Source organism: Phasianus colchicus, chromosome 3 (assembly GCF_987193195.1).
Source record: "Phasianus colchicus chromosome 3, bPhaCol1.hap1.1, whole genome shotgun sequence".
NCBI lineage: Eukaryota > Metazoa > Chordata > Aves > Galliformes > Phasianidae > Phasianus > Phasianus colchicus.
In genome coordinates this window covers 22,453,992-22,476,086 of record NC_143438.1, presented here as the reverse complement: position 1 = coordinate 22,476,086, position 22,095 = coordinate 22,453,992, and the positions used below count along the sequence as shown (strand labels likewise).

The 22,095-nt window shown below is 39.2% G+C and overlaps 1 protein-coding gene across 1 annotated transcript in view; it reads right to left on the bottom strand.

Annotated features, from left to right (window-relative positions):
* MYO10 (myosin X) overlaps positions 1-22,095 on the bottom strand; it is a 150,935-nt gene that overhangs the window by 77,412 nt on the left and 51,428 nt on the right. Inside the window, exon 3 of the mRNA XM_031589235.2 lies at positions 10,917-11,075. Coding sequence (XP_031445095.2) covers positions 10,917-11,075 — 159 coding nt within the window. The remainder of the gene's footprint in view (positions 1-10,916; positions 11,076-22,095) is intronic.

Below are 22,095 nucleotides of genomic sequence, written 5' to 3'. Positions count from 1 at the left end.
CAAGACAGAGAATATCACTAAGTTCAAGTGCCAACAGGCAGCTGCCTACATTCAGGACCCACGTACTAAATGTTCTCCCTCTCACAGTTTCCTGCAAGCCTCTTCTCAGACACAATCACACTCCTTAACTGCACTCACAGGTGTGCTTCACTATACGACCCCTCAACCTCTCCTACCAGCCGCCTTCCTTATGGTCTCTTCACTTCCTGTGCTAAAAATGGATCAGGTTTGTGGAATATCAGCCATTTCAGCATTTTCAAAGTCAGGCTTTATGGTTGTTTTCATTGGCACAGCTTGTAGTAAGATTCTGGATAGCTTCAGAACATTTTTACATGATTTCAGATTATCAGAGATCATCTGTTGGGCAACAGAATCCTCAGTTAGATGAATCTTTTCCATTGTGTTCACCCTTCGATTCAACTAATGTGATCTTAAGCTTCCCTTGGTATTGAGCTTTAAGCAATGCTGCCCTGTTTCCAACCCACTCCAAGGACTAAGGCTATGTTATCACTTCAGTAACACAGTGGTGCTTTGCAATCCAGCTACCTTTTAATTCTAAACTATGTTAAGCAAATGCTACACTCCCCTAAGTTTCAACCTTGCGCATTTACAGTGTCCTCGTTTTAGACAGCTAATTAAAGCTTAAAAATCTATTTATTTATTTCTTAAGAGTAAGAAGAAGGTCTTGTTCACCTTAGCGATCAACGGAAATAGTGGAACAGTGTGCAGAGGCAACTGTATCGTTCAGCTTTACTCAAGGGAAGTCTCAGGGCAGGTGAAGGACACTGTGAGCCCTCCACAGACTAAGAGACCCATTTCTAACTTAATCTCCCCTTGCTTCCCCATTAAATTTCTCGTGTGAAACAGACAATTCTGTGATGATGGAGGTACTCAAGTAACTTCTCAAGTTTTATTCAGAATCTGAACAAAACTACAGAATCTCCAAAGACTTTTACTGGAGGGTACAAGAATTGAATTGGCGTTGAAGAAATGCCCAAGTATATTCAGAGTGTCAAAGAAGAAAAAAGCTCACCTCAAAGCCAAAAAAGACAAAAGCCAACTGGAGAATGTGAAACTACTATAACGAAAAGCTGATACAAGAGGTATCCAAAGGTAAAAAATAATAATATTCTGATGTACAAGACCATAATACTGATATCAGACAGACACCTTTCCTGACTTAAGAATGTCACCAGCTTCATCAGTAGTTTTGTGTCTCAGTTTAAAAAGGATGGAATCTCCTTGTTTTTAATCACATTTTTTGCTGACTAATAGAAGAGAATCTCTACCATGTAGTACACTTATCTACTGGGTGTCAGGATAGTCATTTTTAGTGATATAATGCATAGACTTTACATAAAACAATAAAACATCTACTGCTTATGCAAGAATCTTTCTTCACCACGGTCAAGTGAAGAGGTGACCTCCTGAATACAATAATGTGATCGATCAGGATGAGACATTGATTTTTGTCATTTTCATGTGCTTCAATACAGAATGTGACTGTAGGTTTGCTACAGCCTGTGATATGCAATCTGTGTGCACAAGTGAACAGCTTAGCTCTAATGAAGAGATTTCTAGTTCAAATGAGAAAAGGCTCCATACAGAGTGGAGACCCCATGGCTTTTCATTTCAAATGGCCTGTGGCCACAAATTGGTTCTTCCTGCTTTGTTATTGTACAATGCTCAAATGATTTTTTCAAAGCTGTCTGAAGGTCTAATTAACCCTCAAGCAAGGGACAGAAATGTTCTTCTTCCCCATCAAAAATCTTAGCAAGATAAAGAGGTTTTTCAGATAAAACACATGCAAATGAAAATAAAAACTCTGGTCAATGATAATTAGTATCTCTCGAAGACAGGAGAAATATTTTTAAGATATAAATTTGGACACCTATGTCATTCTGCCTGTAAATATATTCCATACTGGTACCTATTTAGATTTTCAAAACTTTCATGATCCTTTTATGTTTTAAAACCTTTTGTATAGAAAGAGCTCTTTATGGCAGCAAGCAGGAAGAACACAAATTATGCCATAATAGAGCATGAAAAGAGAAATTAAAATGAGAATAACTGAATTCTAAGTAATTTGTTGGATGCTACTGAACTGCTGTCAAATAGCCAGGGGCCTAGGAATCAGCACTAAGATAGCAAACAGTAGTAGCAGCCAAAAATCTGCTACAGGGAACTTCTGGACCCCACTGGTATTTGAATGGAAATGCTGACAGACATCAAAAGGAAACTGTTGAAACTGTGAGAAAGGGATTACATCCTCTCAGACGAAAGCAACAGACTATCTACAAATCAACAGTCCACTTACACAGGTAGACAACAGCTATAAAAATAATTCAGTCTGAACTTCAATTTGTTGTTCATAGCCTTTCTATTTTTAAACTACTGGAATATGTGAATGAGGCAGTTGGTCTGTGCAGCATAAGCAGTAAATTTTGTGCAGCTCACTTTACAGTCAAAGCCCAATTCATGCTAAGAAAACATGTGCTGGTGACAGACAAGTGGCTTAAGTTTGGGAATTCAAATTCCTGTCCTCCTTTGTGCATGTTTGAGAACAACAGACCTTGAAGAAAGGAGGCCAAATTTACCTGCCAGCAATACAAAAATGCATGCAAAACTGTCCAGTACCATTTACAAATGCTCTGATTGTTAGAATATAATAATTAAAAAAATATTCTGCAGATTGGTGTACTTTCTGTTCTTCTCAGCTCGTACAGTTGCCAATGATGTTAAATGAAGACGTGGAAAAACCAATGCCAAAAGCAATCTTTCACATCTAAGAAAACAACAGCAGTACAATTACCAGTGCTAAAGCCTGTACAAGATTATAGATTTCTACTTCACAGTTTTCAGTAGTTATCATTAAGTAGGTTCAAGTCTCATTCAAAACCCACACAATTCAACAGGAATTTACCCTGCTGACTATGCATGTATTACTTAATCTTCTACCAATTGACCAAATGTAAAATAAATAAATAAATAAGTAAATAAATGAACTGGTATACAGCAGACACAAAGAGCAAGGCTTTTTGATGTTTTAACAGAACATTGACTTCCTCCTCCTCACCCCATCACTGAAACAGCCCAGTGATGACAGCTGATAAGATCCTTACAGCAGCACATATATACAGCAGGTTACCAACAAGTACCTGATTAGCTACAAACCATAACAAAAATCTACCTAACATCAAATTGTTTGTGTAGCCCTTGCATACATGATATCATCTGCAATTACACAGATCTTTCTGAGTACTTTCCTTTTTAGTAATACCATATTCACCAAAACATTTCAGACTAAAACATTTGCTAAGATCTGAATACATGCACCTTAAAAATCCTCAGTATTTTCATTAATGAGGTCAGGCAAACATCATTTTTTGTTATTATTATTATTAGTAACAGTGTAGCAAGTTCAGCAGTAAGGAGGAATCCAAAAAGAAGAAAACTTGGTTAAACAACTGATGGGATTTGTTTACTTTTACTCCTATCACTACAGCTGTGTTCTTTCTCTAGTATGTACACAAAAGAAAAAAAGATAACAAAATAATGGTACTTAGCCTTTGGCAGACAGTTGTTGATCTACTTAACTGACCATTTTTAGAAATAACGATCACCAGAAATAGATTCCACTAGATTTCCAATTAAAAGCCTGCTGTGTTTATATAGATTTTGTCTACTGCTCTCCAACAACAGATGTGAAATGGAAATTGTAATTAATGCTTGGAGACAGGAACTCACTTCGAACTACATTTTCAAAACATTATCTGCTGTGTGTAAGCATAACATGTTAATTATGGAGGTTAAGCAGCTATCTATAGGCATTTTTCATGCAGTCTTCGCAACTGAACTCTGTTTTGTGCATCTTCACTGAAGGAGCTGGTTGAGCCAATTACCCCATCTCTGCAGTAGTACAGGATACAACCTAACAGAACCCACTAAAATTAATCAACATGACTTCTAAATTCCTCTACTGCAAAAGTATAGCAATTAAATTGGTAGTTTCCTCGGTGACTAAAGAGTAGATCCTATAAAATTATTACTTGGAACTGTTTGGAGTATCAGATACTTTGAACTGTGCAACTACAGCAAGCTTGTAGACAAAACTAAAATGAATTGAGTTCTAAAAGGCAGTGAAATAACAATGGATTTGGCTCAAATGGACATTTAAGGGGAGATTTAGATCAGATGTTATTGGAAAATTTTTCACTCGGGGGTGCACTGAGGCAGTGGTACAGCTGCCTGGAGAAGCTGTGGGAGCCCCATCCCTGGAGGCATTCAAAGCCAGACTGAATGGGGCACTGGCAGCCTGATCTGCAGGGTTGCAACTCTGCTCTCATCAAGGGATTGGAATTGGATGGTCTTTAAAGCCCCGTCCAACTTAAGCCATTCTATAATTCTATGATGGTATGACTACTAATATAAATTTGCTTCAAAGTGAATAACATACTACTACTAACACAGATTGTGTAGAAGCAAGGAGATGCTGTGGCCTCTTCTCAAAAATTACTCTTGTTAATTAACAACATTACTAAAAACGAGACAGAAGTACTGCTTACTAGGTGGCTTAAATTGCCATTTCTCTTCCTTAGTCAATGACCAATGCTACAGAGTTATTCAGCTGTCCAGCGTATAGGCACTTGATACACTTTTGTTTAAGGTCCATTTTCTGCAGGGAGTGTTTCATAGTTCTTATAGTTCTTCTCCTTAAGAATACAATCACAGTAGTTTTCATCTTTTTAATAAAACACATTTGGGCTACTGTCTTTTACTTATCTTCTTTTGTCTGTCTGCCTCCACCTAAAACCTGTGTCCACAGTAGAGGACATCCATATGGGAATGCTTTCAAACTCCACAAATTACATCTGTCTTGCTTTATTTAATTATCCTGTACCTCAGCATGCCTGAGATTTCCCCAGTACACGTACCAGCATCCACTTCCTGTTGACATGGCACTTCTGACAGAGCAATATTGCACTGCATCTGAAATACTTTTACTTTACTAAAAAACAAATGAGTATGCAAAACCCTAGACAAACAAGTCACAGGGCAGCAACTGACCTGGATACTAAAGTGTCTTGGTCTGCAAACAGAATTAAAACGAACAACAACAACAACAAAAAACCCGACAGTGACTATTGATAAACATTGCACAAACAACAACTGGATCCCCTCAGGGCACTCTCATGACTGCAAGGGAGATAAACATGTAATAATTAGATGATCTAACAAACCACATGCTGCTAAGGCAAATTAACACAAATAGATTTTAAAAATTGATGTATAAATAAATTAATATACCTTTTAAGTACAGATAAATGAGCATTCAGGGTAATAGACAGAAATTCTGCAAGCCACTTTGTCAGAGAAGGCAACTCTTCCAGTTTAACACCATGTTTTTTGTTTGTTTGTTTTAAGAATTAGAGATTTTGCTTTCTCACAAGTTACATCATGTTTGCTGCATCGTCTGAAGAGACAAAGAGAGCCAGCCCCTGAGCTCCAAACTACCACCATCCTCCTCTGATGCGCACATGGCTTCTACAGCACTACATGCCTACGTGGCTGGTACAGAAGTTTTTATACAGATACACATACCAAACAGATGGTTGTGATTATTGGTGGGCAAACTGCAATCCTAATTTGAAACAGAGCAAAAATAGACTATGTTCCCTCACCCTTCCTGGCTACCACACGCTTCTCTTGCTCCAAGAGGCTCTGCCACAGCCCATAGGAGGCTGCCAGACCCAGCATACCCCCTCTGGGAAGAGGGCACTTTTCCACTATAAATAAAATGGCACTTGTCGAACAAACACCACTTCTAAGGGAAATGGGCCCACCTGGTACTTCAGAGCTTAACTCAGCAGGAAAAAGAACGCGAAGCGCCATGAGCCAGCAGTGTGCCCTGGTAGCCAAGAAGGCCAGTGGGATCCTGGGGTGAATTAAAAGGCCAGCAGGTCAAGGGAAGTGATCCTTCTCTACTCTGCCCTGGTCAGGTCTCACCTCAAGTACTGTGTCCAGTTCTGGGCTACCCAGTACAAAAAAAAAGCCAGAGATCTCCTGGAAAGAGTCCAGCAGAGGACCATAAAGCTGATAAAGGAGCATCTCCCCCACAAGGTAAGGCTGAGTGACCTGAGCCTGTTCAGCCTTAAGAAAAGAAAACTGAGAGGGGATCTCATTAATGTTTATAAATATCATAAGTGTGGGAGTCAAAGGGGCAAGGCCAACCTTTGTCCAGTGGTCTGTGGGTAAAGAACAAGGGGAAATGGCCATAAACTCGAGCACAGGAACTTCCACACAAATGTGCGCAAGAACTTCTTTACGGTGAGGGTGATGGAGCACTGGAACAGGCTGCCCAGGGAAGTTGTGGATTCTCCTTCTTTGGAGACATTCAAGACCTGCCTGGACACAGTCCTGTGCAACCTAGTCTAGGGAACCTTCCTTGGCAGGGGGGCTGGACTTGATGATCCCTAGAGGCCTCTTCCAGCCCCTACAATTCTATGATTTTGTGAAGTGCTTTGGAACTTGTGAGGGCTGATTTGGCAGTGGAAATCTCTGTAGGGCAGCCCGTGAAGTAGCTGCAGTTATTTTCAGGCGTACTCTTGCCTCAGCAAAAACTCTCTAGCTCTCTGTTCTGCTCTTCTCTAATTCACTTGCCTACACCAGCCCCTAACCACTGGCCACAGAGACAAGAGAACAGCAGCTCCTCCCACAGCCAGCTCGGACACCATAATTTGTGTGTCCTGTAGTACAATCCATACACGATGTGGTTCATGGCAACGTCTCCAAGATGAAGTCAGTCTCTCTCATGATGTGTATTTAACTAAAAGTAAACTTGAATCAACAGCTTAGGAACAAGTCTCCTTTGAACGGCTACAAGAACAGCTGCCGCAGCACTTCCCCTCTCCACACCATGTGCCCAGTGCTGGCTTGGCTTCAGAGGCAAGGAAATATCTCACTCGCCTTCACAAAAGGCTCCATTTTCCAATTTGGGCACCTTCCACTTTTAGCACTGATATTTATCTTTCTATATTTCTCCACACATCAGCCTAGCACACAAGCTAATCTGAGCATTCAAATACAGGAATTAAACTTTGTCTAAAAGCTGGACGTCCCCTCTCAAGCTGTTCCTTTAAATGAAATGGGAAAGGGAGTAGCAACAGAACCCCTCCAGGATCCCATCACTGGCATACTAAGCTTGTTCTTTTCCAGGGGTGACCCAGAAGCAAGCTCTTAGATAAAAGCAGTATTAATCAAGAAACCTAAGAAAAAAAATTCTAGACAGGAGCCTGCTTTGAGGAGATCTTATTGCTCTTTACAACTCTCTGAAAGAAGGTTGTAACAAGGTGGAGGTCAGTCTCTTTTCCCAGGTAACACTGATAGGATTAGAAGTAATGGCTTTAAGTTGTGCCGGAGAAGGTTTGGGCTGGATATCAAGAAAAAATTCTTCACAGAAGGAGTTGTGAGGCATCGGAACAGTCTGCCCAGGGAGAAGACAGAGCATCTATCTCTGCAGAGGTTCAAGAAATGTGTAGACGTGGAACTGAGAGACATGATTTAGTGGTATGGCAGTGATGGGTTGATGGTTGGACTACATGGTCTTACTGGTCTTTCCAACCTTAATGATTCTATGATTCTATCTAGGAGGAGCATACACAGCCTGTGTGTCTCACAGACTAAAAGGGGACAGCATGCACTATTTTTTTGTTTTTAAACAGAAAAACAGGCAGAAAATACCACAGTCATGTTGACAGACTTGATGCTGATACAAAAAGATGGCTGCAGATTAGAACAAGTTTTGTCATTTACCTTCTTACTAACAACACAGATTCAGCTACTAATCTCAGCTTGTTAAGTACAAAGCCAGGCATCATTTACACTACAAACAGTCTGTAGACCAAATCAATAAATCGAGCCCAATACCACCCATACCACAAAAAAAGGGAAGAAAAGTCTATGTTGACCTTTATAGCTGGAGCTGTTGGCAGCAGCAAAGAAAGTCACTGACAAGTTTGACAACCTTTGACATCTACAGCAAATATGTTCTATACTATTAATTAGGAAATAGGAAGGAGTTTAGGAGTATGGGTATGATTATGTGAGATGAAGAGGGAAAAATGTTATTAAGTAAAGAAAAGTAAACTGAACTCTAACATCTGAAGATATTTACTGAAATACTCATGGCTGGATAAACAGCTCATCAAATACACAACAGGGAAAGACTCGCATAAATAATGTCTTCCTGGAAAAGCAACTGTTTAAATTGCTTTTAAATTGTTTCTTTTGTATTTCTAAAAAAGTTCAAAGCAATGGTTTACATCACAATTTAGTGTATTGCACTTCATACCATTTTTTGTATTTGTTTGGAGAAACAAACCTCCAAACTTATACCCTAAACAGTGCATTCTTCATTGCTAAACTCAAGAATTATACAAATATGTTTGTATTACTGGTAGTAAATTAAAAAGCCACAAAGTATACTTTTCCCCTCAGTTGTGAGGTGGGCAAGGAGGTGAACAGGGCTGAAGTACACAGAGAGACAATGACAAGCATCTGTAAAAGCAGCATGTGGCAGTTATAGGTTGGTTTTATTCAGTGATGGAGAGAAATCTTCCCACGGGGATGACTAGCTCCTCTGCTCAAAGTACAGTAGGGCACATTAGGCCTTCCTAATTTATCCCTACTGTACAAGGGACAGATACAAGTCAGGTGTTTATGTGGATACAAGACAGTGTGTGCACTGCAGTGATGAAGCCATTACTGGCCACAGGAGACAAAGTTCAGTCTGGAAAGTTTTGCTTCTGGCTTGCAATGGGTTCCACTGTCCTGTATAAGAATTAGTCTAGTCCCAGTGCAGAAAGATGAGGAAAATCATTTCTTCAGCTGGCTGCAATTATGTATTTAACAGAGGTAAAGCTAATGCACCTTCCAGTCCCTCTCTCTTAAAAAGCAAACAAACAAACGGAAAAAAAATAAACCCCACACCACTGACATATAACTGAACAGTTCAATACCGTTCAGAGGTTCTGATCTGAACAGATAATGGTCGGTTTCACAGATTCTTCTAAGAATGCTTCTTCCTAAAACATATGCTGATAAACTGATAAAGTTCTCATAAAATTATGCCAACTATTTAATCTGCTTTTCTCAGGGTTTCTGTTCCTGGAGTTTTGTTCCACTAATCTACTGCTATTGGCACAGCAAGACTGGAGGTACCAACTAGGAAAGAGAAGATGCTTCTTATATCATCCCTGATTACATATACAGGACAACAGAGACTCTTTCATATGCAGTTCAAAATACACCTGTTTTTCTCCAATCACCTTTACTCAATCTATTTTCAGGTTAGTTATTCCAAAAAGAAATAAAATTTGTAAAACTGAAAGGACAATAAATATTCAGCAGCAACCGAAGATCTGCCATCACTAACAGCAAATAAACCTGTTTGTCTAGAAACATACACCACATTGAGCATGAAGTATCAGAATATCCTAAACTTGTTGTGACAAGCTGGGACATAAACTAAGACTTGTCTCTTCAGAACAAGGATATTTTACGCTTCTTCAGAACATCATCCCCTTCTATACTCACACTTGATTGAAGAGGAAAGGCTAACATCCACATCCCACATCTCAGTACATCTAATTGCTCAGAAAACTTTTCTTTCTAAATTAAATTTTTACTCATACTAAGTGTTATAGTTTAATCTAACAATGCTAGTAGAAGATCAAACTTTTCTCAGATGTTCTCCCTTTTTTCCTGCAGGGTTGTTCACATATGCTGTTCATTGTTTGTCTACTTTTTCTTCTCAAAGTAAAAATAGTTTCTTTTCAGAAGAAAAGATTATAAAGACTGCTGTAAAGAGAACTACCTCAAAATTTAGGGTTCCCAGTACAAGCCCCTTTAAAGGTAACTTAAAAAGGAAGAGAGCTTCCTTATGCCCTTTCTTTTTGTCATAAATAAATCTGTAAATAAAGAAAACATTTTACATTAAGATATGTTGATGTTTAAAAATAATTAATAATTAACCTGAACTTAATAGATGAAGTTTAGAATAAAGCATGTATATGGCCAAAGCAAAAATCCAAAAGGACTATTCAAACCTTTTTTTATTTTATTTTTTCCTGTGAAGTATTATTAAAAACAAACAAACAACATCAAAAAAACAACCACTGACCAACTGAAAAGTGAGATTTCACAACCCAGAACAGCTACTTCTATTTCCTGTATCTTTCTCATATTAAGTGTGCTTCTAGACTCAAGAAAGATTAGTACCTAATCCAACCAAGACAAATAAATTATTTAAAGAGCAGGTTAACCTAATCACAATCTAACCTTCATTATAGATCTGAGAAAAAGAGTTCTGTATTGACTAATTAGTTTCTGAGATTCCTAAATAGCCGCCTGCTTTCACGTGCCCAAAACTCTGTCTATCTGTATTTAATGGCATAGGTTCTCAGCTTGAATGATCATAATACCATCCCCTTTCTATTATAACTGTGATGTTGGCCACAATTGGACCTTGGACCTCCAAATGACAGTCGCAGATTAAACCCCACTGCATTATTTCTAGTGATGCACATAGCATACAACGTTGGAACAGGGAGGTTAGAGGAAGTGAGAAAAAACAAGACTCCTACACACAAGCCTGACAATGTAAGTGTAAAAAAGCACATGTAATATAGTGGTTTTCTGTGGCTTGCCAGGGAGCACCTCGACATCCCCAGGCTACCTCCTCCTTCTACTACTGTTGCTAAGAAGTCCCTAGGACAAGGCATGCTTCAACTCTAAAAATGCACAAAGAACTGGAGAACATGAAGAAGGAAGATATTACAGAACTGCAAAACACACAGCAGTTAGACAAATGAAAACATTGCCTCTGGATATTTTTCTTAAATTTAGAAGAAACTTACATAGATTTTATCTTGCTGATATCGTTGGAATAAGTTATGCATAATGGAGCCTTCATGGAGATCTACTAGTGCTGCCATGTCTTCCACACTCTCCACACTTGTCTGATGCATAGGCGTTACTTTTTGGTGAGTGATGGTGCTCTGTTTATAGGTGAATACCTGAAAGAGTTAAAAAATAAATCAGTAGAGAACACTCAAAAACTCTTGTCTGAGAAAGGAGCTTTTATACAAACTCATATTCCCTATACAGTTCATCAGTGATCAGACTTGCAAAATGTTATAGCCTGCCATTCATACCTTCTTCTAAAGCTTCTTTCACAATAATTAAAGCCCCAAACACATGCACAGAAGTCATATGAAACTATCACATATTGACAATACACTCAGGACTAAGTTTTTTTTCTAGGCAAAAGAAATCTAGTTTTACAATTGTCTACTGTAATACTTAATTAGATGAAAAATAAAACAAGCAAATAATCATTGTCCAAAAAAGCTAAGGCCAACCAACAAAAGATAATCTTCCACTCCTTACAGTACACCTCACTTAAATTCAAATTTCTTTGAAGAATGTTTTATGCTGCAAAACAGGAAAAAAAAAAAAAGGATCAAATAGGCTACCAGTGTTAATATTTCATCTGAAAACAACTTAAATGTTTCCATCCAGTTCTCTGATAAGGACCACCTCCAGGTTAGCTCATGCTTCCTAACGTAATTAGCACACTAAGTTCATCATACAGCAAGTATTTCAAAGCGAATGGCTGCACTAATTTCTAATTAATGTACTTTTAAGATAAATTTCAGAGGCGTGCTACAAATGAACAGTAAAAGCCCTTTAAAAGCCATAATTTAAATACTCTGTCATAGAACACTTTTACATATCTTTTCTAAAGCCATGGAAAGTACACTCAAGAGTTGTACATATCCCCAAACTACTTAAACAAACTTTCAGGAACACTGACATCACTGAAATTTATAAGCCAATTGCTCAGCAATACAGCTTCCCATTTCCTGTTAATTTACATCTTGGCAACTCATCCTTATAGACATATGTGTGCATCTCACAGGCAATGCTACTTTGGCAACCTAGTCCCTGCAAACGTCATCACTGCAAACTAAAAAAGTAGGTCAGGGTGTTAATGCAAATATTTTAATAACGTGAAACACTAAAAAAACAAACTTTCCCAAATCCTTTGAAATAATATTTATAAAACCAACTGAAGGAGTGCAATAAGCAGCAGCCTGGCTGTTTATGAGCGCTGCAGGACTGCCCGTGCAGGCTGGGGATTACACAGCAGTATGGAAAGGAACAGTTCTGCTCAGGAAAAGAAAACCCTTCAAATGTTTTTCCAAATAAAAACATATGTATGCTGCTGCTAAAGAATGACTGAACAAGGGCAGCAGCGTAATCAAAGACCAACATTCAGGAAAATAGATTCTTAACACTTACTGCTGCATGATTTTGCCTGTCTTGCTGACACAAATGAGAAAAAGAAACTGAAGGAGCAACAGGCAGAATGAAGAACTTAACACTGAAGCTTTGAGTAGGATAACCACCAGCTGACTGAGGAGAATTGCCTGATGAAATCTGTTCACTGAGATCATATCCCAGACTGAATATATCAGATGTTGGCGCAGACATTTGAACAGTTAGAGCTGTCATTCATACCACAAGAAAGTATACCAGGGAAAAAGAAGATACAGGGAACAAATTTCTAACAAATGCTAAAAGACTGTGCAAACATCAATGGGACACACAGGTCACATGAACAGGGAAAGGAAACAAAACATTTATTTCTAGGAGGAGGATTTTCATGTTTGTGATATCTAGTCTTTGATATATGACACAGAGGTTAATAGGGTATGCAGAGCATGTACATCACTAAGCTAATTTACTGACATAATGAATTAATGAAAATTCTCCAAGGAAAATAACAGGTCAGTTGACCTGCACACGGTAGAATGACTTAAGATGGTCTACATAGATTCATCCCTTTGCTTTCAAAACCAGTTTTCTCTTGCTTAGGTGCATCTTTCTCATACTTCCAGCTCTTTCACCCATTGCATTCTTGTTTAGATGTGGAAATGTCTCTGGGAAGTGACTCTTAAATGTTCCTTTATGCTTCCTTATCAACCAGCTAGAAAAGATACTAACTGGGCTCAGTGACTGTCCCCAAGTCCAAAAAGAACAACGGTCCCTTCCCCATGTTTTATTTTCACCAGAATCATGTATCCTTCAGATTCCCTAATTCCACTGTAAAACTTCAGCAAAGTCATCTACCATTAGATGAGGGCAGCAAAATCACATGATAGATCTCATGTTCTTCAAATGGGCTCTTGGTAGCCCCACTGCTCAAGCCCTGAAAAGCTTGCTTTGTTTTTTTCATCTTGACTCATGTCTTTGTTAGGATACGTACGTGAAAAGGCTGCCTTGAACTTTAATGTTACTAATTAGAAGGTCACGCTATGAAATATTACAGCAGATGAAATCCTCAGGAAATAAAAACTGAGACCATTCAATGGGGTCAGTGTGCAAAAAAGGAAGATAACCAAGTTGGCTCCTGAACTTTACAAAGATCATGCTGGCAGAGCACAGGAGTGTCCACCCTCAAGGATCTTGCCAGCATTTGTGGAAGGTCAAGAAAAGCATGCAGGAAACTTGGAACAAAATCTGAAACAAATAAGAATTCAGCAAAAACTGCTTTCCTTTCAAGATATAAATGGTCCAAGATAACAAACATGCTGAATATATGGAAAACTATAAACTAAATCCTAAGAGAACATGCAAAATAAGAACTCTCAAAGTTACTGTGGAAATGAAAATTAGAGGTTGAGATAGGAAAGAGCAGTGCAAACAGCAACAACAGAAGGAACAAACTCAAGAAACATAAGACTAAACAGCGAATCTAGCTAAACTCCAAGAAACGGTACTCCACAAGGAAAGAACATAACTGCTTGAGTATCCTTACCATGCCTTACCTTACCACTGTGTTGAACGCACCCAAAACAGACTCAACTGCTTTCAATTAGCCACCTGAAAGCCAGGGAATGAATTGGCCCCAGGCAACAAAAAAAAAAAGGCTCTCACAGGTGCTGTAGGATTCTAAAATAAGGTAGAGAGGAACTATCAAATGCCCAAATATCAACAGCTTGCTGAAGGAGCAACCATACCTGCAGGCTAGAGGAACAGTCTTTACTAACAGTCTTGAAGATTGAAAGAGAGCAATTGTGCTGCTGAGCTAGATTACTTCCTCTAGTAATAACAAAGATAGATTGAACAGACAGGTAACTGAGCACAGAAATACGTGAATGAACGTTAGAAATAGGGTCACATGCAGAAAAGGTGAAAACAAAACACACTGGCATGGTTTTGAAAGCCATTTTCAAAACTCTGATGAGACATCCCCATGCTCCAATTCATGCTTATTTAGAACTCGGCAGAATTATTCACTCAATTCGCTTTTCTCCAAAACACAGTACATTTTATCAGCCTTGCTGTGACAGGGCCATACTCAGAGCAGTGTCAAGATCCACCATGCTCCCTGCAGCACTCATTAGACCTAAGAAGACAAAATGACAGGCCCTAGAGTGAGAACTGCACTCATGCTTCCAAAAGTATTACCTAGACGAGAAAGGATGACAAGCAGAAAAAACAAACTCATCATCTTACAATCAGAACGTCAGCTCTTCATGTAGAGCCAAAGAAAAAAGTTAGAAGGAACCCTTGGCAGCACACAAGAACTTCCAGGATGTGAGCATGACCTGCATTGTGCACACTGAACAGCTGATGGTGCCTTTTCTTTGCTGAAGACACCAGTAAGACACTCTCTGATGCACTGCAGAAAGCTGCAGAACTTCCAATAGCAGGATTGAGGATGAGACTGTAGGTAAACACTAAGCAAAGGGGTTTTTGGTGGCTGAGGTTTCGCGAAGGGTCTTGTTCCAAAGCAGCAGAATGTCTCAGAGTAAACCATTTCATATGGGACCCTATCTAGAAAGCCAACAGCTCTTAAATCATTTTAAGACACACAATGAAAATAGTGGCTTTATTAAATAAAAATATCATTTTACTGTACATTTTCTGCATGTACATATTGCATATATTCATAAATACTGTAATCCACAATGTGCAAGCATTTATTAGGTAAATCTGTGTCTTTATATTCAATTATTTTACTTGAATATACTCTTAAATCTACCCAGGAACTTACTGGAGAAATACATCAAGAAAACAAGTGACCAACAAATCAAGAGTTTGAGGCATATGACTGCAATTAAATTTATTTCATTTATGTTTTTAAAAAAGCAACAAAATCAATATGAAATCAACCTTACCATTTCTCACTTCTTTACATTGAAAATGACATTTTTATCCTGTGCAAGCAATCTGATGTGAGAAAAAATGTCTTTCCAGTATTCCATTAAAGGGGAATACCACAAAACAATATCTAGAAACCAGTCCTTAGCGCAAAATCTAATGAAAATTACATTTGGAAAAAATATTTAATTTGTAAATGCAATTTATTAACACTGGGAAAGAACACTAGAGCAGGTACTCAATGACAGGAGCACACAGGCTTTCTCTCTCACTGTGTTATTTCATGACACAGAAGCTTTCTCTCTCACTGTGTTATTTCATGACATGATGCCAAGTGACAAAAGTACCTGCTTGAATAAGGGCATTAATCAGTATCAGGGGATTTCACAGCAGCTGAGTTAAGTGAATTTATGATACTGCTGAATTAAGTGTTTAGTTAAAGCATATCAAAAAGCGCACAATCCACATTTGTTGCAAAAGCAACAAGTCACACTCAGGGCTTCCCAGCCTGTACACAGCCAACACACCATCAAGTCTCTCAGGGTGTTTTTCACACGGCAGCTGTGTTTAGCTTGATGCTGATGAACAATACTGAATGGGAAGAAGGCCAGAAGTATGCTAAAATGTTCCTACTCAACAAGGAAGTATTCGAGTTATGACAGAATCTTCCTCATTTTAGAGAGATTTCTGTAAGATTTTTATTTGAAGGAAGAAATGAGCCTACCTACACCTTTTGTACACAGAAACAGTCAGTTAAAAATATTGGCTTTTTTCATTCTCTGCTGTTAGTCTGTATCGAGGACCATCATTTGTATTTCCCTCGTGTTTAGAAGTTAGAAGAATGCAATAAATCTTGCAAGACCTCTTTATACATGACTCCAAGCAGAAACAAGAGAACTTCAGCTCACACTATAAATTGCGGAATGCAGCATTCCAAAGAGAAAAATAAATCATTAAAAGCTCAAGGACCCAGAGATTGAAAACAAAAATAAAAATCTAGTGGTTTACGTTTTTTTTTCCTGAAGAGAGCTACTGGCTAAGTGCATGCTTTAGATACAGGACAAGGAAGTGCTCACACAAATCAAAAGCAACTTAATACCAAACATAAAACAAATTAACATGGTCGTTCTACTGTCAGTAAGATAACAGTGCGACCCAAGTAATGTTTCTATCCAATAACTTAAAGTTTCTCTGTAATAGCTGACCTTAGACATTGATCCTGTTGTGCCAAAACAATCTATCAAGCAACAAGATGTACCAGTGCACAAGGCTTGCTTTGATACAATATAATTTAATCTTTCTCAAAACAAGAGAACGTCATGAAGAAGTTTCTTATCTATTAAACAATGGAGAAAAATTAAATAGGCCTCTTGTGTCAAGAAAAAGAATATTACCAACTAAACTGATACTTTAACACTAACAGTGGCCTTTCCTTCAGGCAAATATCTTGTATCCACGTTACTGAGAATCAGTTTCTTTTTGTTCCTATTTTACAAAATTCCTTCCTCCCTACCCTAAGAATCACTCCGTTCTCCATCTTCCTTTCCCAGTGAGATGCCAGGGAGGTGGTTGAGTCAGCATCCTTGGATGTGTTTAAAAACCATTTGGATGTGGTGCTCAGGGACATGATTTAGCAGAGGGTTGTTAGAGTTAGGGTAGGTAGATAGGTTGCTGTTGGACTTGATCTTTAAGGTCTTTTCCAACCTGAGCAATTCTGTGATTCTACGTCTGGATATTCTCTCTGCCTATTATTGGATCTATCGCATCAGATGAGTAACACACAGTTCTGCATAATTACCTGTTTTGCTTTCACTCTCTGCTCACTTCAGGTCCACCCAATTTTTAGCCTTAGTTCCTCCTCTTCCAAACCTTTCTCCCACACAGAATCATCCCTTTTTGCTTCTGAACTCCAGAGTGTGGAGAAGCACGCTGCTGGGCCGGTGAGCTCTGCTGTCGCAGTGGCAGAGCTCTTCTTTGCTCTTTCCCTACATGTTCACTGAGATCAGTAAGCTTGTCTGGTCAAGACTTCTCACCTAATGTCTATTCTGCAAGCACTATTTCAAGAGCATTTATTCCACACTTGGACTATTTCCTTTTGCAGACAAGCTCTACTATCAAGCAAAACAAGCTCTCAATTACAGGTTCAGTGCTCATGACCCTTCAATTGAGCTTGCCTATACAGACAATAAGGAAATTTAATTCAAATTAAACACGTTGATTTTAGCCAGATTATACTACAGTAAGCCTCTAGGTTGTCCATGCTAATTCTGACGAGAAAAAAAGTGCATCTTTAATTTCTTCGCAAAAGACCTTGTATGACCTACAGTTCTCTGCATGTGAAGACACCACAAAGCTTCATTTTTAAAAAGTCCACCCACCTATAAATACCGTAGTGCTGCAGAAAACCTGAAGCATTCCTGGCACATCACCACTCCATGCTTTAGTATGGAAAAGTCCCCCTTTCTGCCTGCTAACTGAGAACTGAAAGGATTGCAGCTTCCCAGGCGTTTGAGAGCACATAACCAAAAAAAAAATAGGCAGAAGACAGACCATAAGATGTGACTTAGGATCCCCATTGGACAGCAGGTCAACCACAGGACTGGAATGCATCCTAAGTCATGAAGGAGGTCTTCAAGCTGTAGGGCACTGAGATGCAGATCCAAGCACCTACTAGAGGAACAAAGAAAGGTCCAGACTAAACTCTGCTATGGTTGAGGGAGAGGGGGATGACCCATATTAAAATGCCCTGAATCAGCACTACAAAAGCATCCCATTGGAAGCAGCACCCAGAAAAAAGGAGGTAGAAATGATTCTCCCCTTGCTTTGAGCATGAACCATCTGAACTAGCTCCAAGGAAAAGTAGATGAAAACTGCTATTTCCTTCTCAGAGGAAAAGACCAAAATGTTCCCTCTCAGAAAACCCAAGAACATCCAAACACCAAAAACCCAGCAACAAAGAAAACCCCTTTGTCACCCTTTATCCATCATTTGCCACACAACAGAAAGTGCATTTCCAGACAATGGAAGGCACTGAAAGCATTATCTTGACTGTCAACACCATTTAGAGATGGAGTGAAACTCCCAATTTTAAATTCATATTTATTCAATGATTTAGATGAGATAAACAATGATTATTTGCAATTGAATGAACAAGACAGAATTTGAATAAAATGCCCTGCTATCAAGAACTGAAAAAACTCTCTTCAAAAAGCAGCCTGCAAATTGCACCAGCTTTTTTTGAGTCACACAGCAATCCATCTCAATAGGTCTTTTTTCTTCCAAAAAATAAGGAAAAACCTGCAGGCAGCTGATTAGGCTGCCTCTGAGTCTGGAATATGAACAGTCTTTGTGTAATGTTGCAGTCATAAAATCAGAGGCAACATTGATTTGGCAGCTCGAGTTCGAAGGGGCCATTCATGCAAAGTCAGCCTTGCCCTGGACGAAGGCTCACTGAAGAAGGTTACACCCTGACAAGGCCCTCTGGGAGGGAGAACAAAACCAGAGCAATGTCTGCACAAACCTTTCAGCCTCATTTCTCTCTGTTCTTCTTTGCACCATGCTCATATGAACTGACCTGTAGGTGCAGACAGCCTCCAAACCCTGCAGAGACCTTGCCTTCTGTTCTCCATGTCCTTTGATAATGTCAGTGAAGCTGGTGAAGGCAGTACAGTGAAGAAGGATGACAGGTGGGATGTGCGTAGAGAAATTCTCTGGGAACAAGGCTATCAGGGCAGCCCAACCACTACCATCTGACTTCTACTCACAAACACTAACGTGGCTCTGATGTCCCAGGTAGCAAAGAAGCATAGCCAGCATGCCTGGGACAAAATTAATAAAGGAGAATCATAGAATGGCTTGGGTTGGAAGGAACCCAAGGATCAATAAGTTTCAACCCTTTGCCACAGGTAGGGCCACCAACCCCCCCATTAAATTCTAGACCAGGCTACCCAGGGCCCCATCCAACCTGGCCTTCAACACCTCCAGGGACAAGGCATCCACAACCTTTCTGGGCAGCTTGTTCCAGCACCTCTCCACTCTGTGAAGACTTCTCCCTGACATCCAAAAAAAGGATAAGCAAAGGAAACCCTGCTACTGCATCTGCTATAAAAACAAAGATGTTGTTGTAGCATCTGATGCCGGAGGCATGTCTTTTGCTTCTTCTGCAGAAAAAAAGACAATAACCGATGGGTGCTCCCAGTGAGACTGCTGCAGATAAGTCAAATTGTCAGTTAACTGACTGCTCTTCAGCCAACACCTAAACAAGGACTTAACATTAAGGAATGTGAAAAAGTGGCAACAGAAGTGCTGGCAAGTAATGAAGTACAGTTCTTAATAAAACAGAAAAAATAAATGTTAAGTGAGGTGCCCTAAAACATTAGTCAAATAAAACTATACAAAGAAATAAAACACTGATACTTTTCCTGAATCCAGTGTTGAAGTAAAAAACGTTTACTGAGTTACGTATTTTATGTGAATTTTTGTGATTTAAAGACTTCGCAACTTGCATAAGCACAGAGGCTCATACACAATTTTAGCTTTCAGATTTTCAGACAACATTAATTATAAAACTCTTGTAATTTAAGTATGTTGCCATTTTATTTAAGTTTTGGAGAAACTTGGCTTGGTTTCTCATATTATAAATACTACTCACCTCACAGCAATAATATTTAATTATATTCAAATAACTTAAAATCAAACGACTTTTTGTTCACAACAAGAATGGGTCTATTTCAGTGTTACCCTCCCTTCTTAATTTAAAAGCTGCCTTTTAGATTCTTCTGTATTGACAGCTTTCCAAAGAAGCAGTATAGCCAAAAGGTTAACATGACAGTAAGTTTGTAGAGCTCTGAAATCCTCTTTGAGGGACTAATTTCCAAGATCATTTGATCCCACTCCGGTGAAATGTAGATAAGAGCCTAGCATTACTTTTGCTTGTTCAAATAAAAGAACTGTAAGGTCTTGTTTCGTTTTATTTTTGTGCTATGAGGGAAAAAAAAAAAAAAAAAGACGGATAGGTGCAAAGCTCTGTATAAGTTCATAGGGATTCTGAAATGGTAAATCCAAAGTGATGCATGAGCTACTCATTTTAACAGACAATGAAATCCACAGTCCCCTTCTATATTTTTTTCAAAGCTAACTTTTAAACTTTTTCTATTATATAGCCAGCTGTTTTGTAAAGACAAGCCAGAATCTCCATCTTACTGACAACAGATACTCTGCTCTCCTTTCTATGTCCTATGCCCCTGCCAGCAGTTACTGCTGTTATTCCTGAAAGCAGGGACTGGGTGATAAATGATCCAAATGACACACAAAGCCTGGTTCCCATACTAGTCCCTGTCACCCTCATTTTCTAAAAGAACAGTCTTTTCACTGTGCCACTGTTTACCTGTTGTTCCTGCAGGTTGTCTGTGGAGAGAGGTTTTGACACAGTTATAACTGCTAGCTACAGAGCCAAGAGCATATTTTATTCACAGCCCAAAGCCTCTTCATTGAACGACTTCTTTTAAGACCTTTAGCTCTCTATTCAATTCTCTTTCTCCAAAAAGCAAAGTATTATAATGCTAACTTATATGTGAGAATGTGGGAGTGTAAAGGGGAGGAATTCAAGCCCTGAATGCAATAAGATTCTAAGTACATCTATATGAAAGCAAACATGTACATGATGACACACAATGCATAATGGAGAATGTTCAAAGCAGAATTACAGGTAGGTGAATGTAACACGTGGCATGTTCCCTCAGCATACAGTGCAGTTTTTACAGTAGCTTTGTTCACAAGGCTACTCTATTTCAAAGTTAACTTTTATCACGAATACCCATCTCGAAAGAATTTGTCAGCCTTTCAGGAAAGCGCTGCCTGAGGAGAACACAGCAAGGCCAGTCCTTCCATTACCTCCATTACTATATTCATTAATCCAATTAAACAACAATCAGAAATCTTTCCAGCTCTGGCTGAAGACAACTGGAAGATGTCCTCAGATGACACAGGGATGGGGTGACCCTTTTTTTGCTGTGTGCCCCATTCTGACACAGAAGCAATTAATTACAGGGTAGGAAGCAACAGATCATCCCTCAGTGAGTCTCCAAAGCTGCCTTTCAACCTGTTCAAATTAGCTCTGGGTCTCACAACAGCACAGTTTCTTCCACCCAAGCACATGCCCTAGCTATCATAAACTTGTTTTTTCTTTAGTAGTGTTAGCAATATGACCTTTACTTAGGCTGTGTATCAATGCCTATGAAGTCCATGAATGAAAGTAGTCGCATCAAAAAACAGGTGCAGGCAGCTCACTCAAAGTCAAAATTAACTAATGTCACTGATATAGCCAATAAAGGCTGTATAAGCATCGATGAGAACAGCACAGCCTTGGGCCAAAAGAAGTTTTAGACATATTGCAAAGCATATACTGGGGCTAAATCTCACCTGGCTCCATAGAGTGCCAGTAGAGCGCCCTCTAAGCATGGTGCATGAAGCAGGATGCTGGTATGCACGGTACAAGGACACAGAAGTTCCTGTCTGCAACCAGCCTAGATATAATAAGAAATCACTGGTGACTTCACTGCTCACCTTGCATGGGCCAGCAGTAAGGCCAGTGTCAGTGACACAAGGGGACAAGGAAGCAGTGACAAGAAGGCGGCTTTGTACTAAGGGACATGGTTTAAAGGGGAAATATTGGTGATAGCTGGACAGTGTGACTGGGATGATCTTGGACATCTTTTCCAACCTTGGTTCTATGATGTGTAGCACAGTGGAAACTGACTTTGCCACAGCACAGATGAAATGGAGAGAAGCAGTTTAGCTTCAGCTCTTCACCACAGTGGAACAGTCTTTCTGGACGCAGGGACATCATGGATCACAACACCCTCT